Source organism: Neovison vison, chromosome 5 (genome assembly GCF_020171115.1).
Source record: "Neovison vison isolate M4711 chromosome 5, ASM_NN_V1, whole genome shotgun sequence".
Classification (NCBI taxonomy): Eukaryota; Metazoa; Chordata; class Mammalia; order Carnivora; family Mustelidae; genus Neogale; species Neogale vison.
The window spans coordinates 23,236,818-23,263,601 of record NC_058095.1 but is presented as its reverse complement, the minus strand read 5'-3'; the positions used below and the strand labels follow the sequence as shown (position 1 = coordinate 23,263,601).

Sequence of the window (26,784 nt, the reverse complement as noted above, 5' to 3'; positions counted from 1 at the left end):
GTTTTTAACAACAAATCACTCAAAACTATTAACCTTGGTTAAGTCGGGGTTGAGACAGCGTTTTCTCTTTTATACATTTCTCTGCTGGGTGAATTTTGCACAATCAGAATATATCACTTTTATAGTTAAAAAAAATAAAAAGTATCTCTATAAAGGAGTCATTTGTTCTCCTCTGCTCCCTCATTCCCCAAATCCTGATTAGCCCCTAATTAATCTCCATCTTCATACTAACTCAATTTAATGATCCAATTGGGTTAGCACTCTGGAAAAGAGAGAGCGTCTTCCGCTGATGGGCAATGTGCCCAGCTGTCCCCAGTGTGGTCTCAAAGGCTTGGGAATGCAGAAGGTCAGGTTTGGAGACCTCGGGGGAAGTCCAGTGTCAAGTACAATGCTTTGACCAGTGAGGGGGTTTGGGTCTGGGGAGGAAGGAGACAGCATAGGAACAAGGCCCACATAGGGGTGCCTGTGCCCAGACATTGGACCCTGGAGCTCAGCTCTAGGCTGATCACCAGTGCTAGCCTCTGTCACCTTCAGCCCTGGAGCAGTGTGGGGAACCAGGTCTGGTGTGGTGGTCAATGAGGTTGCCAGGCAACCAGAAGGCCAGCGGTTGCCAGGCTGATGTGGATGAAAAGCCACAGAATTCTGGCAGAATGAGGCAGCTAGCCAGGAACGAAGATGGTGGCCACAGTGCCAGGGGACACAAGTGAGGTGCCAGGAAGAAGATGGAACAGGGACCAGAAGGGTGTGGGGGCAGGGAGCCTTGGGGCTGCTGACTGCAGAGAAGGTAAGACCCTGTCCAGGCCACCCCGGGGAGAAGAGATGCCCACATTCCCTGTCCCCTGCTTGTTCCACTCTCCATCCTGGCACTCTGCGCACCTTGCCATTCTCACAGCCTTTGTAGAAAACCCTCTTGAGAAGAGAGAAAGCCCATTAGCACTTCTCTTCAGTCCTGGGCTGAGTCAACAGGGCAGAGAAAAGTGAGACACCCAGGACTTCTGTCTACGAGCGAGATGGCAAAAGAATAAAACAGTAATTCAAGCAGAGCTCTCCAAAGCTAGGAAGGAGCTGCTAGAGAGGCAGGGCACACCTGGCATGGGAGGAATTCCAGCAAGGAGCCTATGACTCCCGCCAGAGATCAGGCAGAGGGAACCTTGAGTGGGGACAGTCAGGCGAGGATCTGAGGTCCCCAAAGGCTGTCTGTAGAATGGGACAGAATCACTTGGGAGCTTTTGGAAAAACATTCTTTTCAGGGCCCCACATTCACTGAATCCAAATCTCTGGGGATTGGGGCTTGGGGTTCAAGATTTCTGACAATTTCCCAAGGTGATTCTGATTTGGGAATCAAGACAGTGTCAGTGATTCTAACACAGTCTGAAGGAGGCTGCGGGGTAAGGCTCGCCATCAGCCCGGCGCTGTGTTTAGGACGTGCAGTATCTCATCTCTTCTATGTTTACAACAACTCTGAGAGGCAGACATTGTTGTTCCATTTTACAGAGGAGAAACTGAGGCCCAGGGGATCATGCCATTTACCCCAGATCCCCCAGCGAGTTAGCAGCAGATTTGGAATTAGGCTCTCAGGCCCATGCACTGAGCTGTTACATCCTATTGCTTCCTCCAAAAATGTGTGCCTGACATCCTGAGTCTATGATTCCATAATTTCTCTGATGCAAGGACTTCTCTCTGGGCGCATGCTCGCAGGTAAGATGCTTGGAGCAGGATGAGACCTTGGAAGCTGGGGATGGATGCCTCCCACCCCCATCACAAAGCCTGGGAGTTGGAGGGCCGGAGACTCTGGGACACAAGCAGGAGCCTAATTTGGTTCCGTTCTGGGCCTGGGTGCCAGAGATGGCAGAGGAGGTACTTGGGGGTGCTCGCCCAGGACTCAGCTAGATGCCCTTGGATGGGGCAGAGAGCTCCCCAGCTGTGGATTGTCCAAACTGTCCTGGGAAGGCAGGCAAGCGCTCATCCCTGAACTTAGCCCTCCACTTGGGCAGAGGGTTTGGAGTTCAGGGCTGTGAGTCTCTTGCCTGGCACTGACTGGCTCCCCACAGTGCCAAGTAGGAAAGGGTTGAGGGGCCGAGCAGAGTCATAAGACCTCCCTGGAAGATGAAGGCTGAGTCCAGAGAAGAGGCCTTCAACCAGATCATGGGGATCAGGTCCCTGTCTCAGAGCCAGCAGCCTCTTGGCATTGTGGGGGGGTGTAATTGTCAGGCAGCCTCTCTTATTCCCAAATGCACACACACCCCCTCCCCGCCGCAGTGTGGGAAAGCCTCACTAAGTACTCCCAGCCCAGATCCCCAGCAGGGATGGCCCAAACTCCCACTCTGGATCCTACGAACCCCTGGCAGGTGAGCTCAGACTCTCTCAAAGCAGCAGCCACAGCCTGCAGCCCCAAAGCCCGCCGCCCCCACCGGAAGGTCCCGTGCAGACGCACACCCCTGGCCAAAGCGTGTGCAGGGAGGGCCCAGGGCAGGAGAGCACATGCACTTGTCACGGAAGCAGAGGCACACGCACTGACCTTGAAACTCCAGTAGTTTGGCTGCTGATGGAAATAAGAGAAGACATGGTTATGCGGGGGGCTGTGCGGGGAGAGCAGGGACGAAGGTGGGTTAGAGACCCTCTGAGCGCCGCCCTGGGACCAGGGCCCTCTGCCCTCCCAGGAACAGGAAAGAAGCAGTGCCTGGTACACCCCGTTCTCTACCGAGTCCCGGGCCAGCCCTAGGCAGGCTCCAGACTTGCTGGCAGGGACAAGGGAGAGCCCTTCCAGATGTTCACAAGCCACGCATCCTAGTCACATAACTTGGAGAATCACAGGTAGGAAAGGTGCCGAAGACCATGACATAGGGAACTCAGGAGACACCCGCAGAGATGAACTGGAGCTGTGGGGTCAGAGAAGGGGCATCTGGTGGTGACAGGCAGGGGAAACTTCCCGGAAGAGGTGACATTTGAGCTGGGTCCTGAAAAATGAGCTGCTGGAGATTGAGAGGAAAGGCATGTTGAGCAGAGGGATGGTATGGGCAAATGCCCTGGGGCAGGTGGGTAGAGAGTGTGTTGAGGGGATAGTCACTGGTCCAATCTGGCTAGGGTACAGGGTCTGGGAAAGTAGCAGAGTGGGCCACAAAGAGGGGCTGGGGGCAGCTGGGTGGGCTGCGGTGGACAGGCAGAAAGCATCTCAGTGAAGCACAGTGGGGTCAGATCTGGAGTCCAGGGGGTGCTGGTATGGCAGGGAGTGGAAGAGGGAGGCTGGCGGCCAAGGCCAGGGCAGGAGGTCTGTGTAACGCAATGGTCCAGCATTACAGAGCAAAGGGGACAGGTACCAGTCACTTCACAATGTTGGGCAATGAATGGGGAGCCAGCATAAGCAAGAGGAGTTGTAGGGACTAGGAGTGTGGGCAATGTCCTAGAGCCAGCTAGAAAGAGAGGAAGACTTCCTGTCATCCTAGAGTAGGGGGCGTTAGATGCCCCTTGTTCACTATAACCTAGGGTTACCCTGTCTTCCCTAGAGACCAGAAAGCCCTTGCAGATGGCTAAGGACAAGGAAGGGAGCCCAGAGGCTGGGCTGGTTCTTGGCAAAGCTGTAGGCACCCTGCTGACCGGTGCCAGTCTCAGCAGGAAGACAGAGGCCGCAGATGGCCTGGCACTGGGGTGCCTGGCACAAGCAGACAGAATGCCCAGGCTTCAGAGCCACTGGCAGAGAAGAGGGACCCTGAGGGTCCCTGACAGGGGAAGGACATCACAGAGGGGTGTCCTGGGCCACCTGAACGCTTTTGGGACAGAGAGGAGTTGGACAGGGGTGGAGTCGAGGGGCCCTGCTGGGTTGGAGGGTTTACCAGAGTTAGACTTGTAGGCTGGGGGTGATGCCAGGCTTGGGCTGGGGTGGAGAGGTTCACTTACCAGCGCCATCCCCATCTGAGCCTCAATTCCCACCTCTCCCCCACCCCCCTGTGCTAGCATTGACTTCAAGAGACACAAAAGATAATAACATGCCAGGCAAGGGAAGGGGCAGCAAGATCTGTGCCCTAACCAGTGCCTAGAACAATCTCTGGACACATGCCACCCCCATGGGTGTCAGGGGATGCCCACGGGGGCTGAGGGGAGGGCAGGCAAGAGGCTGGAGTCGAAGGCTCTCGCCACAGCTGCCTGTGGCCTTGGGAAGGGGAGGGGTAGCAGAGGGAGTGGACACACCTGGGGCAGACAGAGTCAGGCAGAGGGCACAGGTTTATGCTGACAGTCCTGTCTGCAGGCCCGGCAGTGATGGACGGCTCTGCAGAGAAGGCCGCTGTCCCTTACCTACTATCACCATTATACCGTGTACACACTGGGACCCCCAACCAGCGCCCCGGAACACACAGGCCCCACGCTGAGCACAGACTCTCAGACATCCTCAGATAAGGATACGGCCGGAGGTACTGCCCAGAACAACCAAGACACACTCACAAAGGGACACAAGCACTTGGAAAGAAGCCCTCCATGGTCAGAAGCCACCCCGGAAGCTCAGAGAAGAGATTTTCATACAGCAAGCAGCCCTGCTCATGCACAAACATGCACCGGCCCTGGCCCCTGACTTGCTCACATACACTCCGACTCTGCTCACAGAAACACGGGTACCATTCACACCCCTGCCAGCCTCCCCCAGAGTCACAGAAATGCACAGAGACGTGGATACCATTCACACATATGTACACACACACACACACACGCACATATCCAGCTGCAGAAACACACAAAACATACCCACACAGTATACACACAGAGAAAAAGTCTCATCCCTCCTCCCCTCCACTAGCCGGGTCACAGTGCCTCTGGCCATCTCAGCGACAGCGACTGTCCCATGCCAATGATACCCCAGACATCAGGCGTTAGGTAGGTTCACTCCTGATTCAAGAGGCAGAAGATCCCCCACCCCCACCCAGCCCCCAGGGTCAACACATAGGACTCAGGATATACGGATGACTGAAGCCACCTTGGGCCTCTTGGGGCCTGGTCACAGTCACACTAGCTGTGCCCTGAGCCTGGGCCTGCCTCAGACTCCTGAGGCTGGGCTGTCAGCCCGAGACAGGACGGGTCACTAGCCGGAGACAGGGGAGAGGACTGGGTAGCCTCAGAGCCACGGGAAAGCCAGGCACCCTCCCCTAGAGGGTAACAGTGGGAGAGTCGCGGCATTTGTGCTCGGCAAAGTGGGGTGAGCCTGAGATCAGACTTCGGAGACTTTGGGCTCCAGCCCATAAAGCACACTGAGTAGATCCTAGCACCCTCTGCCTCTCTGGAAAGCAGGAGGAAAGATTCCCACCAGGAATGAGACACATAGTCTCCTGGCAACTCAGTGTCCTTGTGAGGGAGGGACGGGGCGGTGGGGGTGGGGGGAGGAAAGATAGTGGGGAGAAGTCCTTAGGAATATCTTTCAACCTCTGTCTCTGTCTCTTTCCAGGGGACAGCCTGGGCTCACTGAGAGCAGAGGGCTCCTCCCGGTTTGCTAAGATGAGATTGTCCCCATCCAACCTCCTCACCCTTGACCAGGTGGTCTGTTCCTCTTGTGTACCTACCGCAATGCCCGGGTATGTAATAGGCCCTCAACAAATATTTGATCAGGAACCGATGTGAAGGACATAGGACCAGCCCACAGGAGGAGGGGGTTTGTCTCTAAATACTTTTGTCTGGCTCCGGTCCTGGAGTTTCCCAGCACCAGGAACCCCCTGGAAGGAGGGGAAAGGGCAAGAAGGGCCCAAGAGAGGTTTGGCCCCTGAACCCTGCCCCAAACACCTCCAGTACCCCCCATACTCAAAGAGGGGTCTCCCCTTCCCAGAGGACCATGGGAAGGTAGAAAAAAAGGTATGAATGGGAGAGCCCTTGCCAAGGGTAATCACTTGTAGGAAAGAGTATTCCAGGAGCAGAGGGCAAAATGAGGTGTTCTAAAGGATTTGATGTGGAAGCTCTCTAGGAGTTTCAGAAATGAGGGATGGGGAGCTTCTCAGAGACCCAAGAAAGCAAGGCCAGGGAGTCCTTAAACTCCCTGGTGAGAAAAGGAAATAGCTTCTTTCCTCCTCGGGCTGAGGAGTTAACCCCCGCCCTTCCCCACCCTAAGTGCCCTTCGTGGGGTTCTCCCCGCCCCCTGCAGCTGATCCTTTTCTCCCAGGGGCGAGCCCTGGGAGGGGCGGGGCCGTGCCCCCTGGGAATCGCAGCGCAGTCCACGGAGTCTCTTCCCTCCTCGGGGCAGACGTCCCCAGTAGGCTAGGTGAATGGCATGACCCCTCCTTGACCCCGAGCCCCGACGACGCATCCTCCAGGAAGGGAGGACAACCGAATGGGTCGCCCCTCCCGCTCCTGAATCCCCTAGCTCCGCATGCACGGGCGCACACACCCACCTCTCAACTCCTGTGAACACACGTCCACGTAAACAGCCGCCCCCTAGGCTGGGGCTACCTAACGTGCCCCCGCGTGGCCCGCCTCCCACCTCGACGCACACGCGTGACCCTCCCCCCGGGAGTGTCCAGCGACACCCTCCCCTCCTACCCTTCCCCAATGCAGAGAGTGTGGTGGGAAGGGGGGCTCTGCGGGATCCGCGCGGCCCCAGGGGCAAGGGCGCACCCCAGGAAGGTCATGACTTTCCGAGGTTGGGGGAGGGGACGCCCGTCGCATTGAGGGGGGCGGCCCACGCGGAAGGTGGCGAACGCGATGGGGGAAGGGAGGGGGCGTTTCTCGGGGACTGGGAACCGCAACGGCCTGCGCGCCTCCTACTCCCGGACCGCCCCCCCGAGCCGCGGAGCTGGCCCCATCTCTGTGCCCCGCCGGCCGCGGAACCCCAGGCGGCAGCCCTGGCCCCCGCAGCCGCTCCTCCTTACCTGCGGCCACAGGTGCATGCGCGGGGCCCCCAGCCCCGGGTCCCGCGTCGGGCGGGGGAGGGAGGGCGGCCCCCTACTCCCACCCGCCCGGGCTCTCCCCTCCCCCGGCCGCCTCCGCAGCCGCCGCCGCCGCCGCCGGTGCCCTTTGCTGCAATGCGAGAGCCGCCGCCGCTGCCGAGCCGGCCCGGGCCCCGGTCGCCCCGGTAACCGCGACTCCACCTGGCGCTGCGCGGCGCGCCGCCGAGCACATCCTCTCTCCGGCCCCCTCCCCCGGCGCGGCCCCGTCGGCGCAGCCCCGCCGCGGATCGGCGGAGGCTGGTGGCTGCGTCGCCGCGGTCACCCGATACGCCGGCCCGCCGCCCGGGACTCGGGTTGCAGAAGGAGGGAGGGAGGTTAGGCGGACTGGTGGAAACGGGGGAGGGGCTGCGGCTTGGAGTCTAGCCTCTGATCCTCTCCCAGGGTCCTCTTCAGCCTCCCACTCCCAAAGGTCTGGCCTAGGCTTTGGGGGGAGGAAAATAAATGGTCTGTCTCCCGACCTGTGACCCTCCGAGATCATAGCCTCTCCCCATCAGGGTCTCAGGGGGCACCGCTGCCCTACTCAGCTCTCCTGTGACTCAATTCCCAGCCAAGTCTGGGAGGCCTAGGACTCCTGAGCTTCCCTGGTAGCCTCTGATCCTGCTCCGCTGTGCAACTCTGGTATTTGCTGACCCTCTCTGATCCTGCCCTTTACATAAAGGAGCCTCCGACTCAGCCATGGAGCAGTGTGATAAGCACCAAGCAGCAAGTGATGACAAGAACCTATGAGTGGCCACTTTCCTCTGAATCACAAAGCCCTGGGGTCAGGATCTCCTCAAACCTGTATGGAATTTCCTCCATCAGAGCAAATCCCGGATGCAGACAGGCCTAGAGCCCCATGACCTGGGACAACTGAGCTCACCAAGCTCATCCTCCCTTTTATCTGTCACCCCCACCATGTCTAGTGCCAAGAGAGCCTCCGTCTGCCACAGGCACACCATACCTGCTGCCCCGTCACCATCCCTGTCCCGGACCCCTTTTGGTTTCCACGTGCACTTGGCCACTCAAGACAAGTCCTTCCCATTTGCCATCCAGCCCTGGAGGGCAGACACATCTTTGTTCCCCGAGGTGCCGTCAAGATGGGGCTAAAAGCCAGGAAGGGAAGTGGGCGGAATGCCCTGTGGGTGATGCCAAGCGTGCCAGTCTGCTGCCAGACTCGAGTTACACTCCACTAAAACATCCGTGCTCTGGAGCCTTGTCCTCTCCTAGGGTGTCACGTCTTTCCTTCTAAATCTTGAAAAAGCCTGTCCTTGTCGCCCCTCCCCAGGGGCAGCAGGGTGTATGAGGCTGTGAAACTGGTACCCATGCCACCCCTTGGATTCCCCATTTCTCCATCTCCTCTGCCTCCTACAGCTGAGCACCCTCAAGCCAAGGCCACCCTCAGGGTGTCTCCCCCTCCCCACCGGCTGCAATCATACTCTCTGGTCCTTCCTCCCTGTTGGGGCCCCTGATGCCATTTTTTCTCCGGTGACAATGTCCAGGCCTGAGCTGTGAGTCCAAGCCTTGCATAAGTGTGCCCCTCTCTCAGCTGAGATCTGTCTTCCCACTAGGGGAAACTGAGGCTTGGTGAGGAATCAGGAAACAAATTCAGAACAAATGGCTAGATGCCAAAGTCCTCTTAAAAACTGGAAACTAATTGGGTTGCCTGGGCAGCTCAGTGGGTTAAACCCTCTGCCTTCAGCTCAGGTCATGATCTCAGGGTCCTGGGATCGAGCCCGCATGGGGGGCTCTCTGCTCAGCAGGGAGCCTGCTTCCTCCTCTCTCTGCCTACTTGTGATCTCTGTCTCTGTCAAATAAATAAAATCTTAAAAAAAAAAAAAAAAAAAAAAAAGGAAACTGAGCCTTGAACCTACCAAGAAGGGTGATAGACATTGTGAAGAACTTCCTGATGGTAAGACCTGAGGGGAAGGCTGGGTCTCTCAGAGATGGAAAGGTAGTGTGGGGGCGGGCAGATATGGGAGTGAAGTGGTCTGTGGCAGGGGCAGGTGGGAACAGAGTACAGAGCGTAAGAGTCTCCTGAAAACTGATGGGATGAGGGGTGGAACAGGTACTCCAGTTTAAAGGAGAAAAGAAAAAAAAAAAAAAAGAATCCAAAAAATTTTTTTTCAAAACCTGAGTATTCCCCCTCAAAAAATCCCTTCCCCAAAGCCAAACCTTTGGAGAGGTAGTGGTGGGAATTAGACAATCAGGGGAGAGTATAAGTCATAGGAGTCTCCTGAAATGGGGGGCTCCTGTATAAGAGAAAGGGATGCAAAATTAAAATCCTAGATATCCCCCCTCCAAAAAAACGTCTTCTTCAAAGCCAAACTCCGCCAGGGGTTTGGGGGGCGTGGGGGCAGTGGGTGACTCACCTGGGCCGGCTGGCCAGCCCCGGAGGGGGCGGAGTCGCCATGGAGGTGGGAGCAGAGGGAGCTGAGGAGGCACACGGGGTCCACGGTCCAGCCGCCAACCTGTGTGTGCGAAGGGGGGGACACCCCATTAGGGGGAGCGGGCAGGAGCCGCTGGGAGACTGTGATGGGGTGAGGAGGGACATTCCTGGGGCAAGCTTTGGCACAGAGCTCACACCCCAGAGGGACCTTGCAACACTGGCTAGTCCCTTCCCGAGCCTGGATCTCTCAACTAGAGCCCCTGGTCTGTTTCTGGATGTTCCTTTTCTGTCTGACTGGGGCTCCCTGAGCCCGGGAAAAGTCCCCCTTCCATCAGATACTCCTGAATTCCTTTTCTTCACTTCTTGACTGCCTCCCTATACACTAGGCCAGGGAACCAATCTCCGCATGTCTGCTCCTCCGGCTCCTCATTACCTCCGCACCGAAGAGGTCACCGCCTACTTCACAAAGACGGGGAACCATTCCGCAGGGGTCCTCATCCCCACGGGCCTCTGTTCTGACAGCACCTCGTTCTTTCCTGCCATCTCCCACCCCAGGGCCACACCACACCTAAGGCTTGAAACCCATCACCCTCTGATTTTCCCCATGGTCCTCTCCCGACTCAACATCCCCAAATTCATTCATCTTCATTCATTCCACAGCCATTCACCCCGCTGGCCCTACCCTTAGGTACCCAGTCCTCCCCGGTCAGGGAACCGGCTGTAGGTCCTACCCACTCACACTCTACTGGAGGGAATGAATGAGTCAATGAACAAAGGAATGAATTTGTGAGCGAGTCGCTCTTCTCATACTCTCCTAAGTATTTGCTGAGTGCCTATCTGTGTCAGCGACCATGCCAGACACATCTGAGGCCCTCCAACACACCCACACCTTCCCTCTCAGGCCCACTGCCCCTGGAGGCCATCACACCTGCTGTCTTCACCTTTTTATGGCCAAACCTCCCAGACCAATCTGAGCCCCAGGTCGTGCTCATTCGCCACCTCCAGTTTCCTCAACACCTGAAACCATCCATTACCTTGCCATACCATGAGAGATGAGGGGAGCCTTCTGGACCCACAGATCCCAGACAGTCCCGATGGCTGTTTCTCTCTCTCCCCCCCTCACTCCCCTCCCCACCAACTTCGGAAGTGCAAGTGGTCCTCCTCCTGGACCTTTCTCCTCTTCCTCCTGATGGAGAGAATGTTCCTGGTTCCTCCTTGCCACTGTTGTGGCCCTCTCCCTTCTCAGACCATTCTGCCCTGGCGGCCACACTTATGCCCTGGGTCCCTCAATCCGCACGCTCAGTCTCCTCCTGATCCTGTTGTCCCTTCAGAGTCCTGGGCTATATACATGGCACGCCTAATGGACATCCCGGCGAACATTATCCCTGCTCTGCAAACTCGCCTCCCATATTCCTGTGTCCCATCCTCCAAATGTTTCCTCCCCACCCCCTATTTCTCCCCAAGACACCAACATCTCCCTGCTGCCCAGGTTTTCTTTGGCTCCTTGGTCCAGGCAGCAAACAAACCTTGCTCAGTCTTCCTTCCAATCTCCCATCCCTTTCCCTTCGTCCTCCCTAACCTACTCTCTTATCCCTCTCCTCCCCTGCCTCCAGCCCCCCATTGCTCCCTCCTATTCACCATCCAGAAACAACCACAGCCCTCCTAGCTGCCACCATCTGACCCCACTTTTCTGGTCTGTCCCCACATCTCCCAATGCCTCCCACCCCGAGCCTTCACCACCAGCCGGGTGGGCCTCTGTACCCAGCCCCAAACCGACTCAGGACCATGCTCACCTCCCATCTTCCCAGCTTCTAAAACAGCATTCTTTCCTCAATGCCTGTTCAGACCCTTTTCATCCTTCTAAGCCTGGTTTAGGTACCTCTTCCTCCAGGAAGCCTTCCCTGACCAGGCTTGCCTACCTGGTCTCTCCCTCTCTAAACCTTCTCCCAACTGACTGTGCCCCTCCTACTTAAGCGTAACCATTCTTTCACAGGCTCCAGATCACAAATGTCCCTGCTCCCTCCTCCCAAGCCAGAGCACTCAGAGGGAACCCACGGAGAGGGGCTCCCTGAGGGTGAGAGCCATATGTCCATCTACAATTCTCCCTTATTCCGATCAGAACTCTGCTCCCAGGAGGACTCAGAAGCTGGGAAAAGGCAAAAGCAAGACAGAACTGAAGGTGACATGGGGCGAGGGGTGCGCCAATGTGTCCTTGTTCCCTGTTGTGACAATGGGAGTTGGGACACACTTCCCCTTTCCCAGCCACATCCAGCAGCATCTGGTAAGGGGTATGGAGCAAGACAGGTGTGGAACACCCCCAGGCCCGAGTGAAATAGTGTGGATGGGATGTACCACCCTCCCCTCCTCCGCTTCTCCTGGAGAGAACAAGGCCTGGGTCTCCGCAGCCATCAAGGCATCTTGCCAATGTGGGACTGTAGGCAAAAGGCTTGTCCCAAGAAAGAACTTTCCTACAGACAAAGTCATACGTGGATGGAGAGGTGCATTCAGGAACCCAAGGATCTGGGAGAGGTTTACAAGGGAAGCTTCCCACCCAGATAGGAGGAGGCAGGCCCAGGTCCAGAAGCAGGCACCCGGGCTCCTCTATAGCCTTTCTGATGGCAGAAGAGAAACCAAGGCAGCCTCTAGCTCAAAGTCACACAGTGAGTCTTGGGGGGAAGGGAGGAGGAGACATGGAGGGAGGAGACAAGGCAAAAGGCCCCAGGAATTCTGGGCTCTGTTCTTACAGCAGCTGGGGGCACAGCAGATCCAGCCTACTGAGGCTCCCAAGGAGGCCAGTCACAGAGGTGTCCCCCCGGGGTGGTCTCAACTCCAGGAGGGATGGATTTTCAGGCTCCGAACAGCCAGTCCCCAGGACTGTCCCCTCCCCCTCCCCACCACTTCTTTGGCCGCCGAGACAAATTTCCCACGCCTCAGTCCGGTCCGACGCCCCTCTGCCCCTCTGCTCCAGCCAGTGCTCCCAACTGCGGGACTGCACACAGAGGTCTGCAGGCTGAGCCCCCATCCGCTTCCTCCCCAAGCTCCAGAAAAGTCCCTCCACCCTCTTTCCAGCTCTCTCCTCTGATGCCGCACCGAAACAGAGCCCCGGGGGCAGGGGAGCACGGGGCCAGACCCCTCTCCGGCCCACAGCGGGGGCCCCCCACTCACCTGCTCTCGCATCCTGTCGGGCTGACCCCGCAGGGCCAGGGCGTGTTGGGGGTACTTGTTCTTCAGGTGGTCCATGAAGGCATCGCGCTTGCGGTCGGCATCCGCCTTCTGGAGGCCGCTGAGCGCCTCCAGGCTCTGGGCTGCGATCACCGTGTGCCGCCGCTCGGACGTGTGCACCAGCCCCACGTTGGAGAAGCGCCGGCCCCCGCCGCCCGCGCCGCTCCCGCCCCCCAGGGTCCGGTACTCCCGCGGGTACTCTGCATCGTCCGCAGACAGCATGGGGGGGCTGCTCCGCTCCGGATCTGCGAGAGGGGAGAGGGGGCACGGCGGGGTCACGGGGCGCCCGGCGCCTGGGGCTGCCCAGCCCTCACCGGGTTGGGGCCGTGTCACTGAGGGGAGGGGCAGGCCTAAGGCGGGGCAAGAGGCTCCGGGGGGCTGAGACCAGAACGGGGCTCCTGACTTGGGGACCGAAGTGGGAGGGCTCCAAGGAAGTTGGGGGTAAGGGCGGGGCCTGGCTTCGTGCTCTTCTTTGGGTGCGTTTGGAAAGGTAACGACTGCAGGTGAGCGGCTGTTTTTTGAGGCCAAGGAAAGCCTGGAACCAGGGGTCTTGAACACCTGGAGCCGTTCATCCCTTGCCTCCTTCCCACAGCTGGTGTGAACAGGTTAGGGAAGGGGCGTTTCCTTTAAATGGTTCCTGAAAGATGTGCGAAGGAGCCTGCCCAGTCTTCCTTTCATGAGCATCCTCTAAGAAGAGGGGGGTGTGTGTGTTGGGGGGCGGGGGGTTGGCGGGGGAGGGGAGAGACCCTAGCTTCCTCCTTCAGACTAGCATGCCCAGGACACACTCGTCCTAAAGGCTAGGGATTGGCTTGGAAAAGGGTCGGGACTAGGATACTGGGGGCAGGAGTAATGATGGCAAGGAGTTGGAGGCCCAGGGTCTGGGGCATGGGACCCTCTCTTTCCCTCCCTCCCCGGAGACAGACAGATGGACAGACAGGGGAGACTGGGCACAGAGAGGACAGTGAGAGAGAGATGGGTTGGGGACAAACTCAAAGGAGAAAGAAAGCAGACAGAACAGCTCAAGCCCTCCCCTCCCCCGGCCCTCCCACCCCTCAGTCTCCCTTCCCAACACACACACACATACGCACAAGTTCAAGACCTTTAAGGGAAGCACAGGGGACAAAGGACAGTACAGAAGCAGAAAAAAAGAGAAGGCCGGGGGTTGAGGTCCCCACACGGAATTCTGAATCCTTTTCCCATATGGCCACCATCCCTGAGCTCCTGGTCCCATCCTGCCCCACTCCTGGCCGAGCCTTGCTGTTTCCCACCTTCCAGCCTCGAAGATGACTTTTCACAGCCCAGAAGGGCACAGCGCTTCCAGAATGACACCCGTACCAGATGCCAAGGGGCTCCCAACTAGGAGGCAAACGCAGTCTCCCAGGAATACCCCAGCCCCACCATCCACCAGTCTCCAGGCCACGCCCCCCACATATAGCCTAGATCCAGGGCTGTCAGGCACTGCTGCAGACAAGTGTACCCCCCCACAGGGGCTGACTCGCGGGGCCAGTTGGGGCAAAGAAGAGGAGGCTAGGGATTCTGGGATCCAGCCATGTTCCATCCAGATGCCACGCCCCATTGGCCCCCTTCCTCCACACAGCCACTGCGCACCGCAGGAGGAAAGAAGAGATTCAGCCACATTTCAGGAAAAACCATCCCTCACCCAACAAGAACACACATACCCACACTCCTCCCAAGGTTGTGGTTGAGGCATGTAGATCTGGGGGACAGAACCTTTGAGGACCTAACACCTGCCACCAAAACTAAGGGAAGAAGGGCTTCCACAGACAGAAGCCTTCCATGGCTTTCAAAGGCCTGATTGACTGCCATCAACATGGCCATCAACACCCTTTGGCGGGGGGCGGGTATCACTGTGGCCGCATTTCAGAGATGGAACTGCCGAGGTTGGAGAAGTCCGGGGACATGCCCAAAGCCACAGTGACTAGTAGAGGCTAGATCTGGCCCCAGTATCTATTAGCTTGGCCTCCTGCCCTCCCACCACACTTTCTCAACAACATCTATTGACAGAACAATGGCAACACCACGGGGCACTAGGTGCTCATCTCTGTTCATCTGCTCCCTCCCCAGCCTGACGCTGGGTCTGGGGTCCCTACTGTGCCCCACCCCAGGCATCTGTCCCTCTCACTGCAGTCACCCCCTCTGGCATGCTCCTCAAAGTGAGGTCCAGATACACAAGACCTTGGGAGGAACACGGTTTCGCAGTTTAATATTTATGCCTTTACTTTCATAAAGATCAGGAAAACCCCACAGACCCAATCCAACCATTGATTTCATGGATCTCATTCCTTGGGACAGTAAAGAGAGAAGGTTTCCTTTTAAGTAAACTTATATAAAGGTTCAAAGAGAGTTAAGGAAAAACATTTTGAGCTAATATGGTGCAGTGAGTCCCTGATCTGGAGGAAATCCTCAGAGATGGCCCTTGCTTGAGTGGGGCTGGGAACCCAGCTGAGGAACCCTTCTTCATGAAGGCCTAGTCCCTGTCCTTGAGAAGCTTGGCGGCAGTCTGGGGTCCCAGGGAATGTGGCCGGAAAGGAGTTCCCCGAATAATCATCCAGGAGAAGAAGAAGCCGGGATAGGGGTATCTAGGCACCAGAGAAATAGCCCCAACCAGAGTCAGGGGGCTGCCTCCCATGACCCTTAGCTTCTCTCTTCCACTTAACCTTAGCTCCTGTGGACATTTACACTGAGCAGGAGGATAACTTCCATGGCCATAGCCCTCTCTTTGCCCAGGCAGGGGCAGATTCTGCCCACAGGCCTTGCTGCTGGAACCCCAGGCCTAGAGTCTGGCCCAGCCCCGCCTGAGCCATAGGGACCTCCCTCATTGTGTGGCAACAGCCAGACTCACAGTGCTCTCTAAGGGCTCTGGACACACACACGTGCAGGGGACAGGTCTCCGGTTCTTATGTCCCCTCACCCCTGCCCTTCTGCCCTCTGGGACCCAGAAGAGTTGCTCACCCCCATCCTTACCCTCCATGCCTACACCTCACCTCCTTCCCTGGCTCCTAGCGGAACATCTCAGCAAGTTTGGGCTGGAGCAAACGGAGACCAGCAGGGACTGAGGGAGGTGTGGGGGTCACATTGGTTAAAGGGGCAAGGCAGGACTAGCAAGAAGGGGTCCAGGCTGCTAGAGCGGGCCATGCGTGGAGCAAGAGCAGTCCCATGAATCTCGCTGTGGGCAGTGGGGGGGTGGAATGGGCTACCAGCATCTTGAATGGAGAGTAGAACCAGGACTGTCCCTGCCTTCTTGAGGTCAGGGCTCAGCCCTCACTGACAGAGGGAGGAGTCAGGGGTAAGGCAGGAGCTGGATTCTGGGGGTGGCAGAGAGAGGGGCAGGCAGGGGCAGGAGAGACAATCTGCTAAGTCTGAGGGGCGGTGGGAAGGAGGGGCTTGGATCTGCAAAGCTCTAGCATCTCTTTAAGAACCTTCAAGTTCCTCATATTTATTTAACAAAGACAAACTAACTAGGGGAAGTGGGGGCAGGGGAAGAGGGGAGGCTCCTGCTCTGTGCTTGTCTCACTCCTTTCTGCAGGGCCCCAGGGGACTGGGATGACAGACCTGGGCTTCTGGGCTGTGAGACCTTCCTGTTACCCTTAGGAGAAGGAGGCCCGTGGCACTCAGAGGATCAGGTAGGAGCTTCTCTCATGAGTCACAGGTACTCAAGGTCAAGGAGGAAAAGAACCCCAGGCCAGAGACACCCTGGGTTTCAAGTCAGCTCCTTCCCTGCGGGACCCTGGATTAGGCATTCATTTCATTACTCTTCCCTCTCGGAGCCTGAGGGCACTAATCTGTAAAATGGGGATGTCCCCCACTAAACCCTGCCCCTGTCTTACCCCAAGATGATGGAGGAGAGAGTGTGTTGTTTTGAATTAAAGGCATTCCTGGCACATGGGCTCCTGGATCCCAGCTGAACAGCCTTCCCGGTACCCCTGTGCCTGTTCCTGCCACCACCTAGTCCCCAGAGTAGCCCTGGCCCTCCCCAGACTGAGCAGCCCAGTGCAAAGGGCCAAAGATCAATTCCAATTGTCCCCACCCCGGCCCGCTCCCGGCGCTAAGCAGACCCATGCTTCCTGTTCAGTGGCAGGGGGCGGCGAGGGCTCCGGATGGGCAGGGGTCTTGATGGGGTGGCTGAGGGGACAGATGGGACAGAGAGGCCTTGAGAGGGTAAGCAGGGTTGGGGGGATTGAAGGACCGTGAGCTGCAAAGGAAGGGCAGGGGTTCTCTGAGGGAAGGGGAAGGATGGAGAGGCCTTGGAGGAGGAACTGAGCTGGGGTACACTGGGGAAGGGAGGTTGGAACTGAAGGCCCCTGGAGGATGGATGCTGGGGGAGCCAGAGAGAAAAGCTGGGATCAGAGGGGTTGGCACCAGATGTGCGAGGCTGATCATAATTGTTGAGTAGGAGATCCAAACCCCAGAGAAGATGCCCGAGACTGGTGCAATCCAGCTCAGAATAAAGGGAAGGGAAAGTGGGGAAGGGGGGGGTCTGCCACCCTCAGCTCAGCCTTCCCAGCTTGGGCCAGGGGGAAGGGACACATACATGCCTGAGGCTGGGGTGACAGGTGGGGGTGGGCGCCCCCCAGTGGCCAGCCAAGGATAAAGGCGCAGGCGCTTGGGTAACGGGGACATTGTTTGTTCCGCCAGTTCCAAATTCCACCTTTATTTATGAGCCTGATTTATTTTTATCCTCCTCTGCATTCTTTTACATGAGATCACTGTAACTCATGATAAAAATGAAGATCCCCAAGTTTCAGTGACACCATCTCATTAGCCACCAAAGCCCACCCCCACCTCGTGTCTTTACCCCAGATGTCACCACTCTGTCCTCTGGCTGCCACTGGGCAACATTCACACATGACATCATCTTCAGAGGAAGGAGAAGGGAGAAGAAGAAGGGAGGAGGGAGAGGGAAGAAGTGCAAGGAAGGGGAGGAAGTAGACGGAAGAAGGAAGATACCAGATCTAGAAAAGGTCTCTCTCTGGGGCCCCTGCTGTGAGGACCCCAAGCTCAAGACTCAGAGTTTAGGTCCCTGTCTCCATGTCTCCAGAGATCAGGAGGCTGGATGTGCCCTGAGAGGGCTCCCAGGTGTGCCCCATCCATCTCCGGGGCAGAGATGGGGGCTGGGCACCAGCTCAGGGAGCTCCCAGGTTCCCTGGGGCTAGATGCCAGATGCCATGGGGCCTGCAGGCAGGGCAAGAGAAGGGGTGCATGGCGATTGCTGGAAGAATGGAAGGCCTGGCTCAAACCCTAAAGTGCTTTTTACACACACACACACACACACACACACACACACAGGAGCACATGCAGCTCAAGGCTCCCTCAGTTCCCCCCCCCACCCCCTTATCTGCAGCCAAACAAGAGGAGCCCAAGTCACCCAGGAGGCGCCCGGAGGCGGCTGCCACCGTCAATTGTGCCTGACAGCTCCATCCTCCTGGGAACCCTTCACAATCAGGAAGCACACTGTGCTGGGAGGTCAGAGGCTAGAGGACAAAGGTCAAGCTTGGCAGAGGGTCCAGGAACCTGGCGCAGATGAGGTGCTCAAGGCTTGCCCCATACCCCACCCCTCCCCTTGAAGAAAGCGGCCCCTCTGTCTTTGGGCACCCCTGGCTCTGTGCTCCTCATGTGCCCGTGGCCCTCAGCCCCTGCTGTCTGTCTGTGGGTCCCTGGAGCAGAAGCCCATCTGTGTCTGTTTTCTAAAACCATCTTTTCCGCCCCATACCACAGCAACCAAAGTCATTTTCCGGGCAATTGCCTTTCTGTAAACATTCCTGTGTAATATCCCCCCAAATTGCTAATGCCCAGCGCCCTGTTGAGTCTCCTTGTCACTCCAACCAGAACCTTGAGGTGGGGGCGGGCACGGGAGGAAGGGCCATTGGAGGGGAGGAGGGAGATGGACTAAGGATGAGGGACAAGGCTTCATGTCCAGTTCCTGGCCCACAGCAGGGGCCAGGAACCCCACACCTCAGGAGAGCCTCTCTGGGTAGGGAGGGTGGGGGAGGGGAACCCAGGAGAGGGAGGCCAGGGAGGGAAGGGAGCCATCTTGAAAGCATGGGGCAGATGGTTAGACAATAAAGCTGACTTCCTGGTGTCTAGGAGAAGGGGCACTAGGGACACAGGGGCAAGGCCAGGCAAGAAGTCATCCCTTGGTCCCGGTCCCCGGATGAAGGTCAGCTCTCCTCCCCACCCCTACACCCAGGTGTCAGAGGGAGGACAGAGAAGTGGGAGGAGGCCAGGTGGAGCCCATCCCCTCTAGATGGACCGAGGCTTGGACACTGCAGTAGTCGGGGGATGGTGGGCAGAGCAAGAAGGCGGCAGAGTCCGGGTGGTCCTTGGCTGATGCCTCCTCCCTAGTCCCCAACACTGATCTCCAGAGCTACATGGGGAAGGGCCTGGGGCAGGCTGATTCTCCTTGCGGTACTGTCAGGGAAACTGAGGGTCAGGGAGGTTGAGTGATGTCACAGGAGTCACCATGCGGACTCCCTTCCCCTGGGCCAGGGCAGGGTAGGGGGGCAGGGAAGAGGGACACGAGGACTGTGGCCCACGCCCGTGCCCACAGAACCCTTCCATCCCCATGCCCAGGGAGCTCTGCTACCCCAGCCCCCAGGGAAGCTGGGCACGGAGACTCAGGAGGGGTGTGAACAACAGAGCCCCAGAGGGAGCTGGGGAGGCAGGGGAGGGTGCGGGGCACTGCCCATCACAGCGTCGTGCAGGCAGAAAAACACAAACCAATTTGTGTAGATTTAAAACCCACCGAAGGCTACTTAGCTGGTAAACGAGTCGGAATCTCGGAATAGAATTAAAGGACCTCCTCGGGGCTGGGGGAAGGAGAGCTCACCTGCCTAGGAGGAGCTGTTGTGGAGAGGCTGGGTCCTGGCTGCTCCCAGCAGAGCTTCTAGGACATTCCCCAGGGAGAGAGAATTTGAGAGGGAATGGGTGTTGGGCTCCTTGAAGTTAGGACGGGCGTTTCCCCAGCCAGATGTTTCCTCTCCAGGATCTCCCTTCTCTGCCCTCCCTCTCTTGAACCTTTCCTGCTGATTCTGCCCACTTCTCAGGCTCAGAGCAGGGCCTGCCCCTCCTCCCCCAGGGGCACGAAGGGTAGAACCCTGTTTACCTCATTAGGCTAGAAGCTGCCTTGGTGCAAGGCCTTTGCCTCCTCCCTCAGACTGGAGGCTTCTTGATGGCAAAGCTACCACTCCATCCAGGTGGGTTGGGGAAGATCGTCAGGCCATCTCAGGAGTGGGGTGGGGCCCCGGTGGGGGGCTCACTCAGGTCTCACTCAGGGCCTGTGACTGACTCGGGTCCTTGGCTCTGTGTGGCCGTGGAATCCTCTCCCCACAGTGGGCAGGAGTGACCTCTCTAGACTGTTCTGTGTACCCCTGCCTGCATCTTGAAAACCGCTCTCTCCTCTTCCTCCAGCCAAATGCCCTTCACAGGAAGGAAACCAAGGCCCACAGAGCGGACCTGACCCAGTCATACCGAAGCTGGAGACAGAGTCAGAAGTGGAACCCAGGCATCCTGGCCCCCAGGGACAAGGATTTTTCCATTCCACCATGCCATTTCCCAGAAAGCAATTGCCAGGGGAGCCCCCCTGACCCAGGCTTCAGGCCCCAGGAGGACACAGACTAACAATCTCCATAGGAGGAATCGGCAGCAAGGTGGAAAACATGGCTCTAGCACCCTGAGCCCCAGAAAGAGCGAGCTGTCATGGTGGACCACACCCCCCAGGCATCCATGCCGGCCCCAGGGGATGCTCACCCCAGAGAAATCAGGGGCCCCACATGGCACCCTGACCACACTCCTCAAACAAGACTCTCTCTCCCTTGCTGAACGGCCACAGCCAGCTGCTTGCCCCAAGGTCAGATATTCAACCCTCCCTCTTTTCCCTGTACCACCCCATAGTGGGCAAAGCTGTAACATTACCAAAAATCACTGAATTGGAGGATGAGAAAGCTCTGTTCAAACCAAGCTCTGCCACTGACTAGTGTGACCTTGAGCAAGTTAGCAGCCTCCCTGAGCCTTAGTCCTCTCATTTGTCTGGGGGAAAAAAAAAAAAAGACAGGAATGCGGGTTGTGCACTGAACAAAGGCGCCAGCCTAGGGGGCAAGTGGGGGACAGTTCCTTCCTGATCTGCTCTATCGCCTGATTTCCTTTCATCCCATCGTCAAGAGTTTTATCAAACCCAGCACTGTACAGTTTTGATTTTTAGCTGCTAATGAAGATCTGGCTAATTGACTTCCCTGGGAAGGGAGGGGGCATAGCTGCAGAGGGGAGGGCATCACCTTTGGTCTGAAGATGTTGCCAGAAAAGCTGGGACCGGCCCTGGCGTGGGCCCATAAGATGCCCCGTTGTTAGGCTAATTCCTGCATGGCTTCTCCACCATCACATGCCCCAGGAAGGTGTCCTGTCAGCTCTCTGTCTCCTTGGAGAGGCAGCTGAGAGGAAAACAGGCTGAGAGGAAGGGAAGGAGCAAACACGAGGGAGGGAGGGGAGAGAGGCAGGCTCCTGTCCCCCCAGCTCTGCCGCCATTATGAAGAGGCTACAAGAGCTCCTGCTCTCCCAAGAGGGACTCAAGCCTCGGGGTGCTGTGGCCAGGGCAGCGACCACACACCTCCAGTTGCCTCCAGCTGAAAGCATGCCAGAGGGGGACCTCCTGTTCCCAGAGAGAGGGACCCCACTCTGTTGGAGGTGAGGGGCCGAAGCCCTGTCCATCACTCCCATCCTCGCACAGGGAAGCTGTCAGTACCCAGTGTTCAGTGAGGGCCTCACGCATGTTGGCAGGAGCCCCAGACTGGCCAGATCCCTCCATCGTCTCCTCAGAGACTCCATCCTTCTTGGGGTCTCAGCCACCAGAGCAGCCAGGGCCCTGGTCCACGCTCAGCTGCTCAGGGACACTTGTGCTGGCTCACGCTTCCAGCCTCACACCTGTGCGCCCTGGTGCACGCCCATGGGCCCAGTGCCTGCTCCCCAACATGGGCCCAGTCACAACCTGCCTCACCTGCGCCCCCCCACGGGCATTCATATGCCGAAGGGCACACCCAGGCACCGCCACGACTGGGTTCCCCACACAGACGCCACCTCGACTCCACCAGCTTCCAGCCGGGGGTCCTCAGTCCAGACCCCCTTCTTTTCTGTACACCCACTGCCCTGAGGGAGAGGCTGACCCTGCCCCCAAGGCATCCCTGAGTCTGTGGGCTAGAGCCTCTTTAGTGCCCCCCAAGTCCCTGAGAGGGCCATCCTGAAGCACCCCTCCCCCTGGGTGAGGCATAGAGCACCTCAACACCCCCCCCTCCGAGGGAGGCTTCACAGAGGAAGGTCTAAGGAGGGGTGGGCTCTTCCCCAGGGCCAGGGGCCCAACCTTCTCACACTTCAGCTGGGTAGAGTCCTCCCAACACCTGCCAAGGGCAACTGGAAGCCCTCCCAGCCTCAGAAATGCCATCCATCCCGGGCTTGGATACCTCCAGGAATGGAGAACTCATTACCTCCTAGACATCAATCATCGTGTGGGGTTCCTCCTTCCCTAAAATGAGCCAGTGTGTATGCCCATGGCCCTCCGAGGGACCCAGGGGCAGGTCACAACCTCTCCGTTCAGAGCAGGATGGGGGTTTGGAACCTGAATCTCCTCTTCTAAGGTCAACAGTTTGGGTCCTTCCTTCCATGGCCTGGTTTCAGCCCCCACCCACCAGGCGTCTGCTGGCCTTCTGCTGGGTGAGCCCCATGTTGTCACCACTCTTCCTAGTTGGTGGCCTTCAAAACTCCTATAATGGTGTGATGAGGTCTGAGCAGCCCAGATGACCTCTTTCTGCTTCTGCCTTCCCCAGCCCTCCCCCTGTCCCCAGTGAGAAGCCAGGAGAACAGGAGTCCAGGACATACCCAGCCCTTGCCTCCTGTTGCCAATCTGAAGCCCCTCCTGACCTTGAACTTTGAGGGGCCAACTCGACTCCTCCTGCCTGGGGTGGGTGACTCTTCTAGCAAGATCAGCTGAACCTGCCCGCTCCTTCCAGGAGCTTCCATCTGTCCTCTAGTTCCTGGCCTCGCAAATGTGGGAGTCTGCCCTGGGGCTCACCCCTTCCCACCAACTATATACCCCCATGGCCTCAGTGAGGCAGAGGCAAGGTCTAGGCACCAAAGGGCGTACCTGAGAGTCTGCCTGGGTAGCCTGTTCCACCTGTAAGTCTCTGGTCAGCGGCCTGAGGCTCTTGATGCCCTGTATGGCAGCCAGCCAGCTAAGGGGTACACCTAGCCACTTTGAGGACTGGAAAAACCACAGCCCACACAATAATATCTGAGGCATATTAACCACACAGTGCTTCCTCCTTTCTATTCTACTTCCTTCTTCTCAGTGCTGACCTGGCCCTACTGCCAGAGGGTCCCAGGCTTGGAAGGAGAGGTTCCCTCACCCCCAGCTGCTTCCCTGCACTGTGCCCCCAAATCCGCATCCCCTGCTCGTGCGCTGGCTAATTCTGGCATCTCATCAGACAGTAATTACGGGGGAATCAGCAGTGCTGTCATCTCTGCAGCTCGGCACCTGTCACCACGCCACCATCCCCAGGCGGCTGGGATGGGGCCGGAAGCTGAGGGAGGAGGACTGTGCTGGGGTGAGGGGCATCTGCTCCTTCTCTGCCTCTGCAGCCCTTGCCCCCTTCAACCCTACCTCCTCACGGGGCATGCAGCACATGTCAACTCTGTGGCCACCAGCCACCCAGAGCAGGGACCAAACGCATGTGGACGCGTGTCCCTAACCAAACAGAGAGCAATGACAGCAAGCCAAAGCTCAACTTTTCCCTAGCCTTTTCACATAGCTGTGACCTTGACCGAGTCATTTTACCTCCCTGGCTGTCAGTTTCCGCAATGACCAAGTAGGGAAACAGTGCCTATCTGGGAAAATGGGAAGAATCAAGCATGTAAAGTATCTAGCCCCATGATTACGTATCCACTCAACAAACTACACACCCACTCTGTGGGTCACCATGATAAGTGAGTCATAGCTTGGTAAAGATCACCCTGGGGCCACATTGGGGCACAGCTATTTTGTCTGGCTGATGGTATCCTGTTTTGTTTCTTTGAATTTTCCTGTTTTTAAGGAGCATAAGCACTGTCCCTCATAGGGGACAGTTCCCACTGTTCCAACTGCCCTCAGCTTTGTGCATTTCCTGCCCCTGAAGGCACTGCCTTTGCTGTCCCCCAGAGCAAAAGTGGACCACGAGGTCCCATTGGATCCAGAACCAATACCTGGAAGAGATTTGACAATGTCATGGGAATTCAGAGGGGACAAGCCTGGAGGTGGTCCGGAAGGGACACCTCAGGGAAGAGCAGAAATGGAGATGATCAAGGGGGGTGTCCTGGAAGAGGAGTCACAGAAGCAAAGGTTCACCAAGGAGACAGGCCAGGCTCATTGGGAGCTGCTAGAGACATAAGACATCTAATGAGGTCCTTCCTGATGTTGGATCTCGAGGCTCCAGACATGTCCCCCTCCTCCAGAACGGTTTATTTAGGTGGTCCTCACCGAAGAAGCCACAATATAAGACCAGCTCACAACCAACTTGCTCTGCTGTCACAACCAAGTGACCGAGTCACTTTCCTGCCCTCGTGGTCTTTTCCCCACATGGAGAGGAACTCTGCCCCAGCCAAAAGGAGGTCTGGAAATGGGAACACCCTAACCTCCAGTCCCCCTCATACACCTTCCCCAGCTCCAGGGTCCGGAGTCCCTGGGGTGCCCCAGGGGTGGAACCAGGAATGGGGTTGAGGAAGGAAGGCGCCGATGAACCTCAGAGTCAGTTCTCAGTAGCATGGACTCTGGAGGGGCCGTGCATGCAGGACTGCAGAGAGGCAGAGGGGAACGACTCCACGTGCAGTGTGAGAGACTGAGGCTAGACCTAAGAGGCTAGAGAGCTTTAGGCAGAAGGGGGAGTAGGACTGAGGATACCATAATGGATTATCTATGTGACCTTGGGCATGTTACTTAACCTCTCTGGTCTGTCTCCTCCCCCATAAAACAGAGACCTTAGCATTGAGGACACAAGCCAGTGGGTCATAAGGATAAAACGAACAGAGCTTAAGCCAGCACATGGTTCATGTATTAATAAGTAAACATTCAGTAAATATTGGTCATTAGTATTTTCATTATTACAGGGGATGATTTCACCCCAAATTCAGCAAGGACTGAATGAACCCCCCCACCCCGCCAGGCCCTTACTCCCTTGCTGAATTGGAGTCCATAAAGGGAACCGAGAAGTCTCTTGTAACTGGAACCAGAGTCAATAGGGGCGCTGACCACATTGTCAGCCCCCACCCCTAATAATCCTTCACAACACGTTTCCAAAACCCAGCCACATCTTAATCTGCTCTGGGAGGGTAGGCAGGACAGGGCTGTTTCCCCTCTCTACAGATGTCAGAAGTCTTGTAAGGTACTGAGCTCCCTGCCTCTGGGAGTATTCCAGAAAAGGGTGGGCAAGAGAGGAGAGCATTCAGGCCCTCCTCTTGGTTCCCTGACTCCCCCCAGCCCACCGGGGTGGCTGAACCCCGGCCCCTCTGCTATGGGTGCAGGGAAGGCGGTTGGTGGCCCCTGTGACCAGGACTGGGGTGGGGGGCAGCGTGGGGCAGACAGGAAGGGCTGCAGTTTCAAGTGCTGCTGCCTCCTGTCAGCAGCCACTGTGGGGGAGGGAGGGGAGCAGCCTTGTTGCTCTTTTAGGAAAACGGTAATTTTAATTAAGAGGCAGACAAACGAGCACTCTGCAGATTGTCTCAGAGCAAAGTTATTAAAAAGCCATCAAGGCGTCGGCAGCAGCCACAGTGGCAAGGAGGGCTGCCTCCCCCAGCTGCCCGCCCAGATTGGGGCTGAAGCATCTCTTCAGACGTTCAGTCTGCAGACAGCCAAGACCCAGATCCTGAAGCCCTGCTCCCCTAGTGGGGCGGGCGGGGGTGTGGGGGGCAGAGCAGCAGCCGGATAATACTGAGGCTCAGGCTGCCACGGGGGGCAAGAGGGCTCACACAGGAAGGGAACAAACAATGGGGCAATCCTTGCTGTAGGCCAGGCTCTGGACCAGCTGCTCGCTTTCCTGTGCTCTTCTCATCTATCCTGCCATTTGTTTTTAACTTACTCTCTCTCTTTTATTTTTTCTTTAAGTAAGCTTCACACCCAGTGTGGGGCCTGAACTCATGACCTTGAGATCAAGAATCACACGCTCTACTCACTGAGCCACCCAGGCACCTGACAAGCCTGCCATTTTCCAGGCAGGAACACTGAGGCTGGGAGAGGACAACTGGCTTGTTCGGGCCAACAGAGGTAGGTAATGGCTTAAGTGAGGATTTGAACCCAGGTCAGGCTGTCTCTCAAGTCCAGGGCCCCAGACTGCTGATCCTGGGCTGCAAAGTAGGGTGTCGGCTCCCCAAGGTCTCTGAAGAGTCCTCGGCACAGGTCCCACAATGCTGCCCAAGTCCCCAGGGACTTGAGGCCTCGATCGCTGCTTACTCGGTGGGGGCACACTATGTGAGGGGCACCATCAGGTCAAGAAACACTTTACAGGGACGCCTGGGTGGCTCAGTTGGTTAAGCAGCTGCCTTTGGCTCAGGTCATGATCCCAGCGTCCTGGGATCGAGTCCCGCATCGGGCTCCTTGCTCGGCAGGGAGTCTGCTTCTCTCTCTGCCTCTGCCTGCCTCTCTGTCTGCCTGTGCTCGCTCTCCCTCTCTCTCTGACAAATAAATAAATAAAATCTTTAAAAAAAAAAAAAAAAAAAGAAAAGAAACACTTTACAGGGACATGAAGTAGAGAGCAGTTGCCGGCCAGGGAGCAGGAGCAGACGGGGCGTCAGGGGACATGGAGTCACAGTCCTGGAGTAGGAGCAGGCACTTTACAGTCAGCTGCCCAAGCCACGGCCGGGGCTCCACAGCTGGTGAATTCCGCCAACTCTTGCCCTCTATCTGCTCAGCACTTAAGCAATGGAAGAACTCTTATCTGTCTTGGTCACTGTTGGACTCAGACCTTAGCCCAGGGCCTGGCACAGAGAAGGTATTCAATAAATCTTTATTGAATGAATGAACAAACGGACAAATGAATGAATGAACGATTGAATCATTGAATAAATGAAATAAGATCACAGGTTTGCAAGTGCCTATAAACTAAACAGAGCTGTATTGAGGTGGGATGTGGTCCCATGTCCCATCCCCCACCCTCTAGCCTCCACTGGAACATGGGTTTCCCTCCGTAAGAAGGGCCCCCTGCTCCTGAGGCCCTCTCCCCAGGCCCCCAGGACCCTGCCTCCTCCCCCGGC

General features: G+C 57.2%; 1 protein-coding gene across 1 annotated transcript in view; it reads right to left on the bottom strand.

Moving 5' to 3' along the window:
• Positions 1 to 12,744, bottom strand: part of SRCIN1 (SRC kinase signaling inhibitor 1) — a 43,217-nt gene extending 30,473 nt beyond the window's left edge. Inside the window, exons 1-2 of the mRNA XM_044248125.1 lie at positions 12,448 to 12,744; positions 2,519 to 2,539 (exon numbers count right to left, since the gene is read on the bottom strand). Of these exons, the coding sequence (XP_044104060.1) occupies positions 2,519 to 2,539; positions 12,448 to 12,726 (300 nt within the window). The 5' untranslated portion in view covers positions 12,727 to 12,744. The remainder of the gene's footprint in view (positions 1 to 2,518; positions 2,540 to 12,447) is intronic.
• Between the last annotated feature and the right edge of the window lie 14,040 nt (positions 12,745 to 26,784).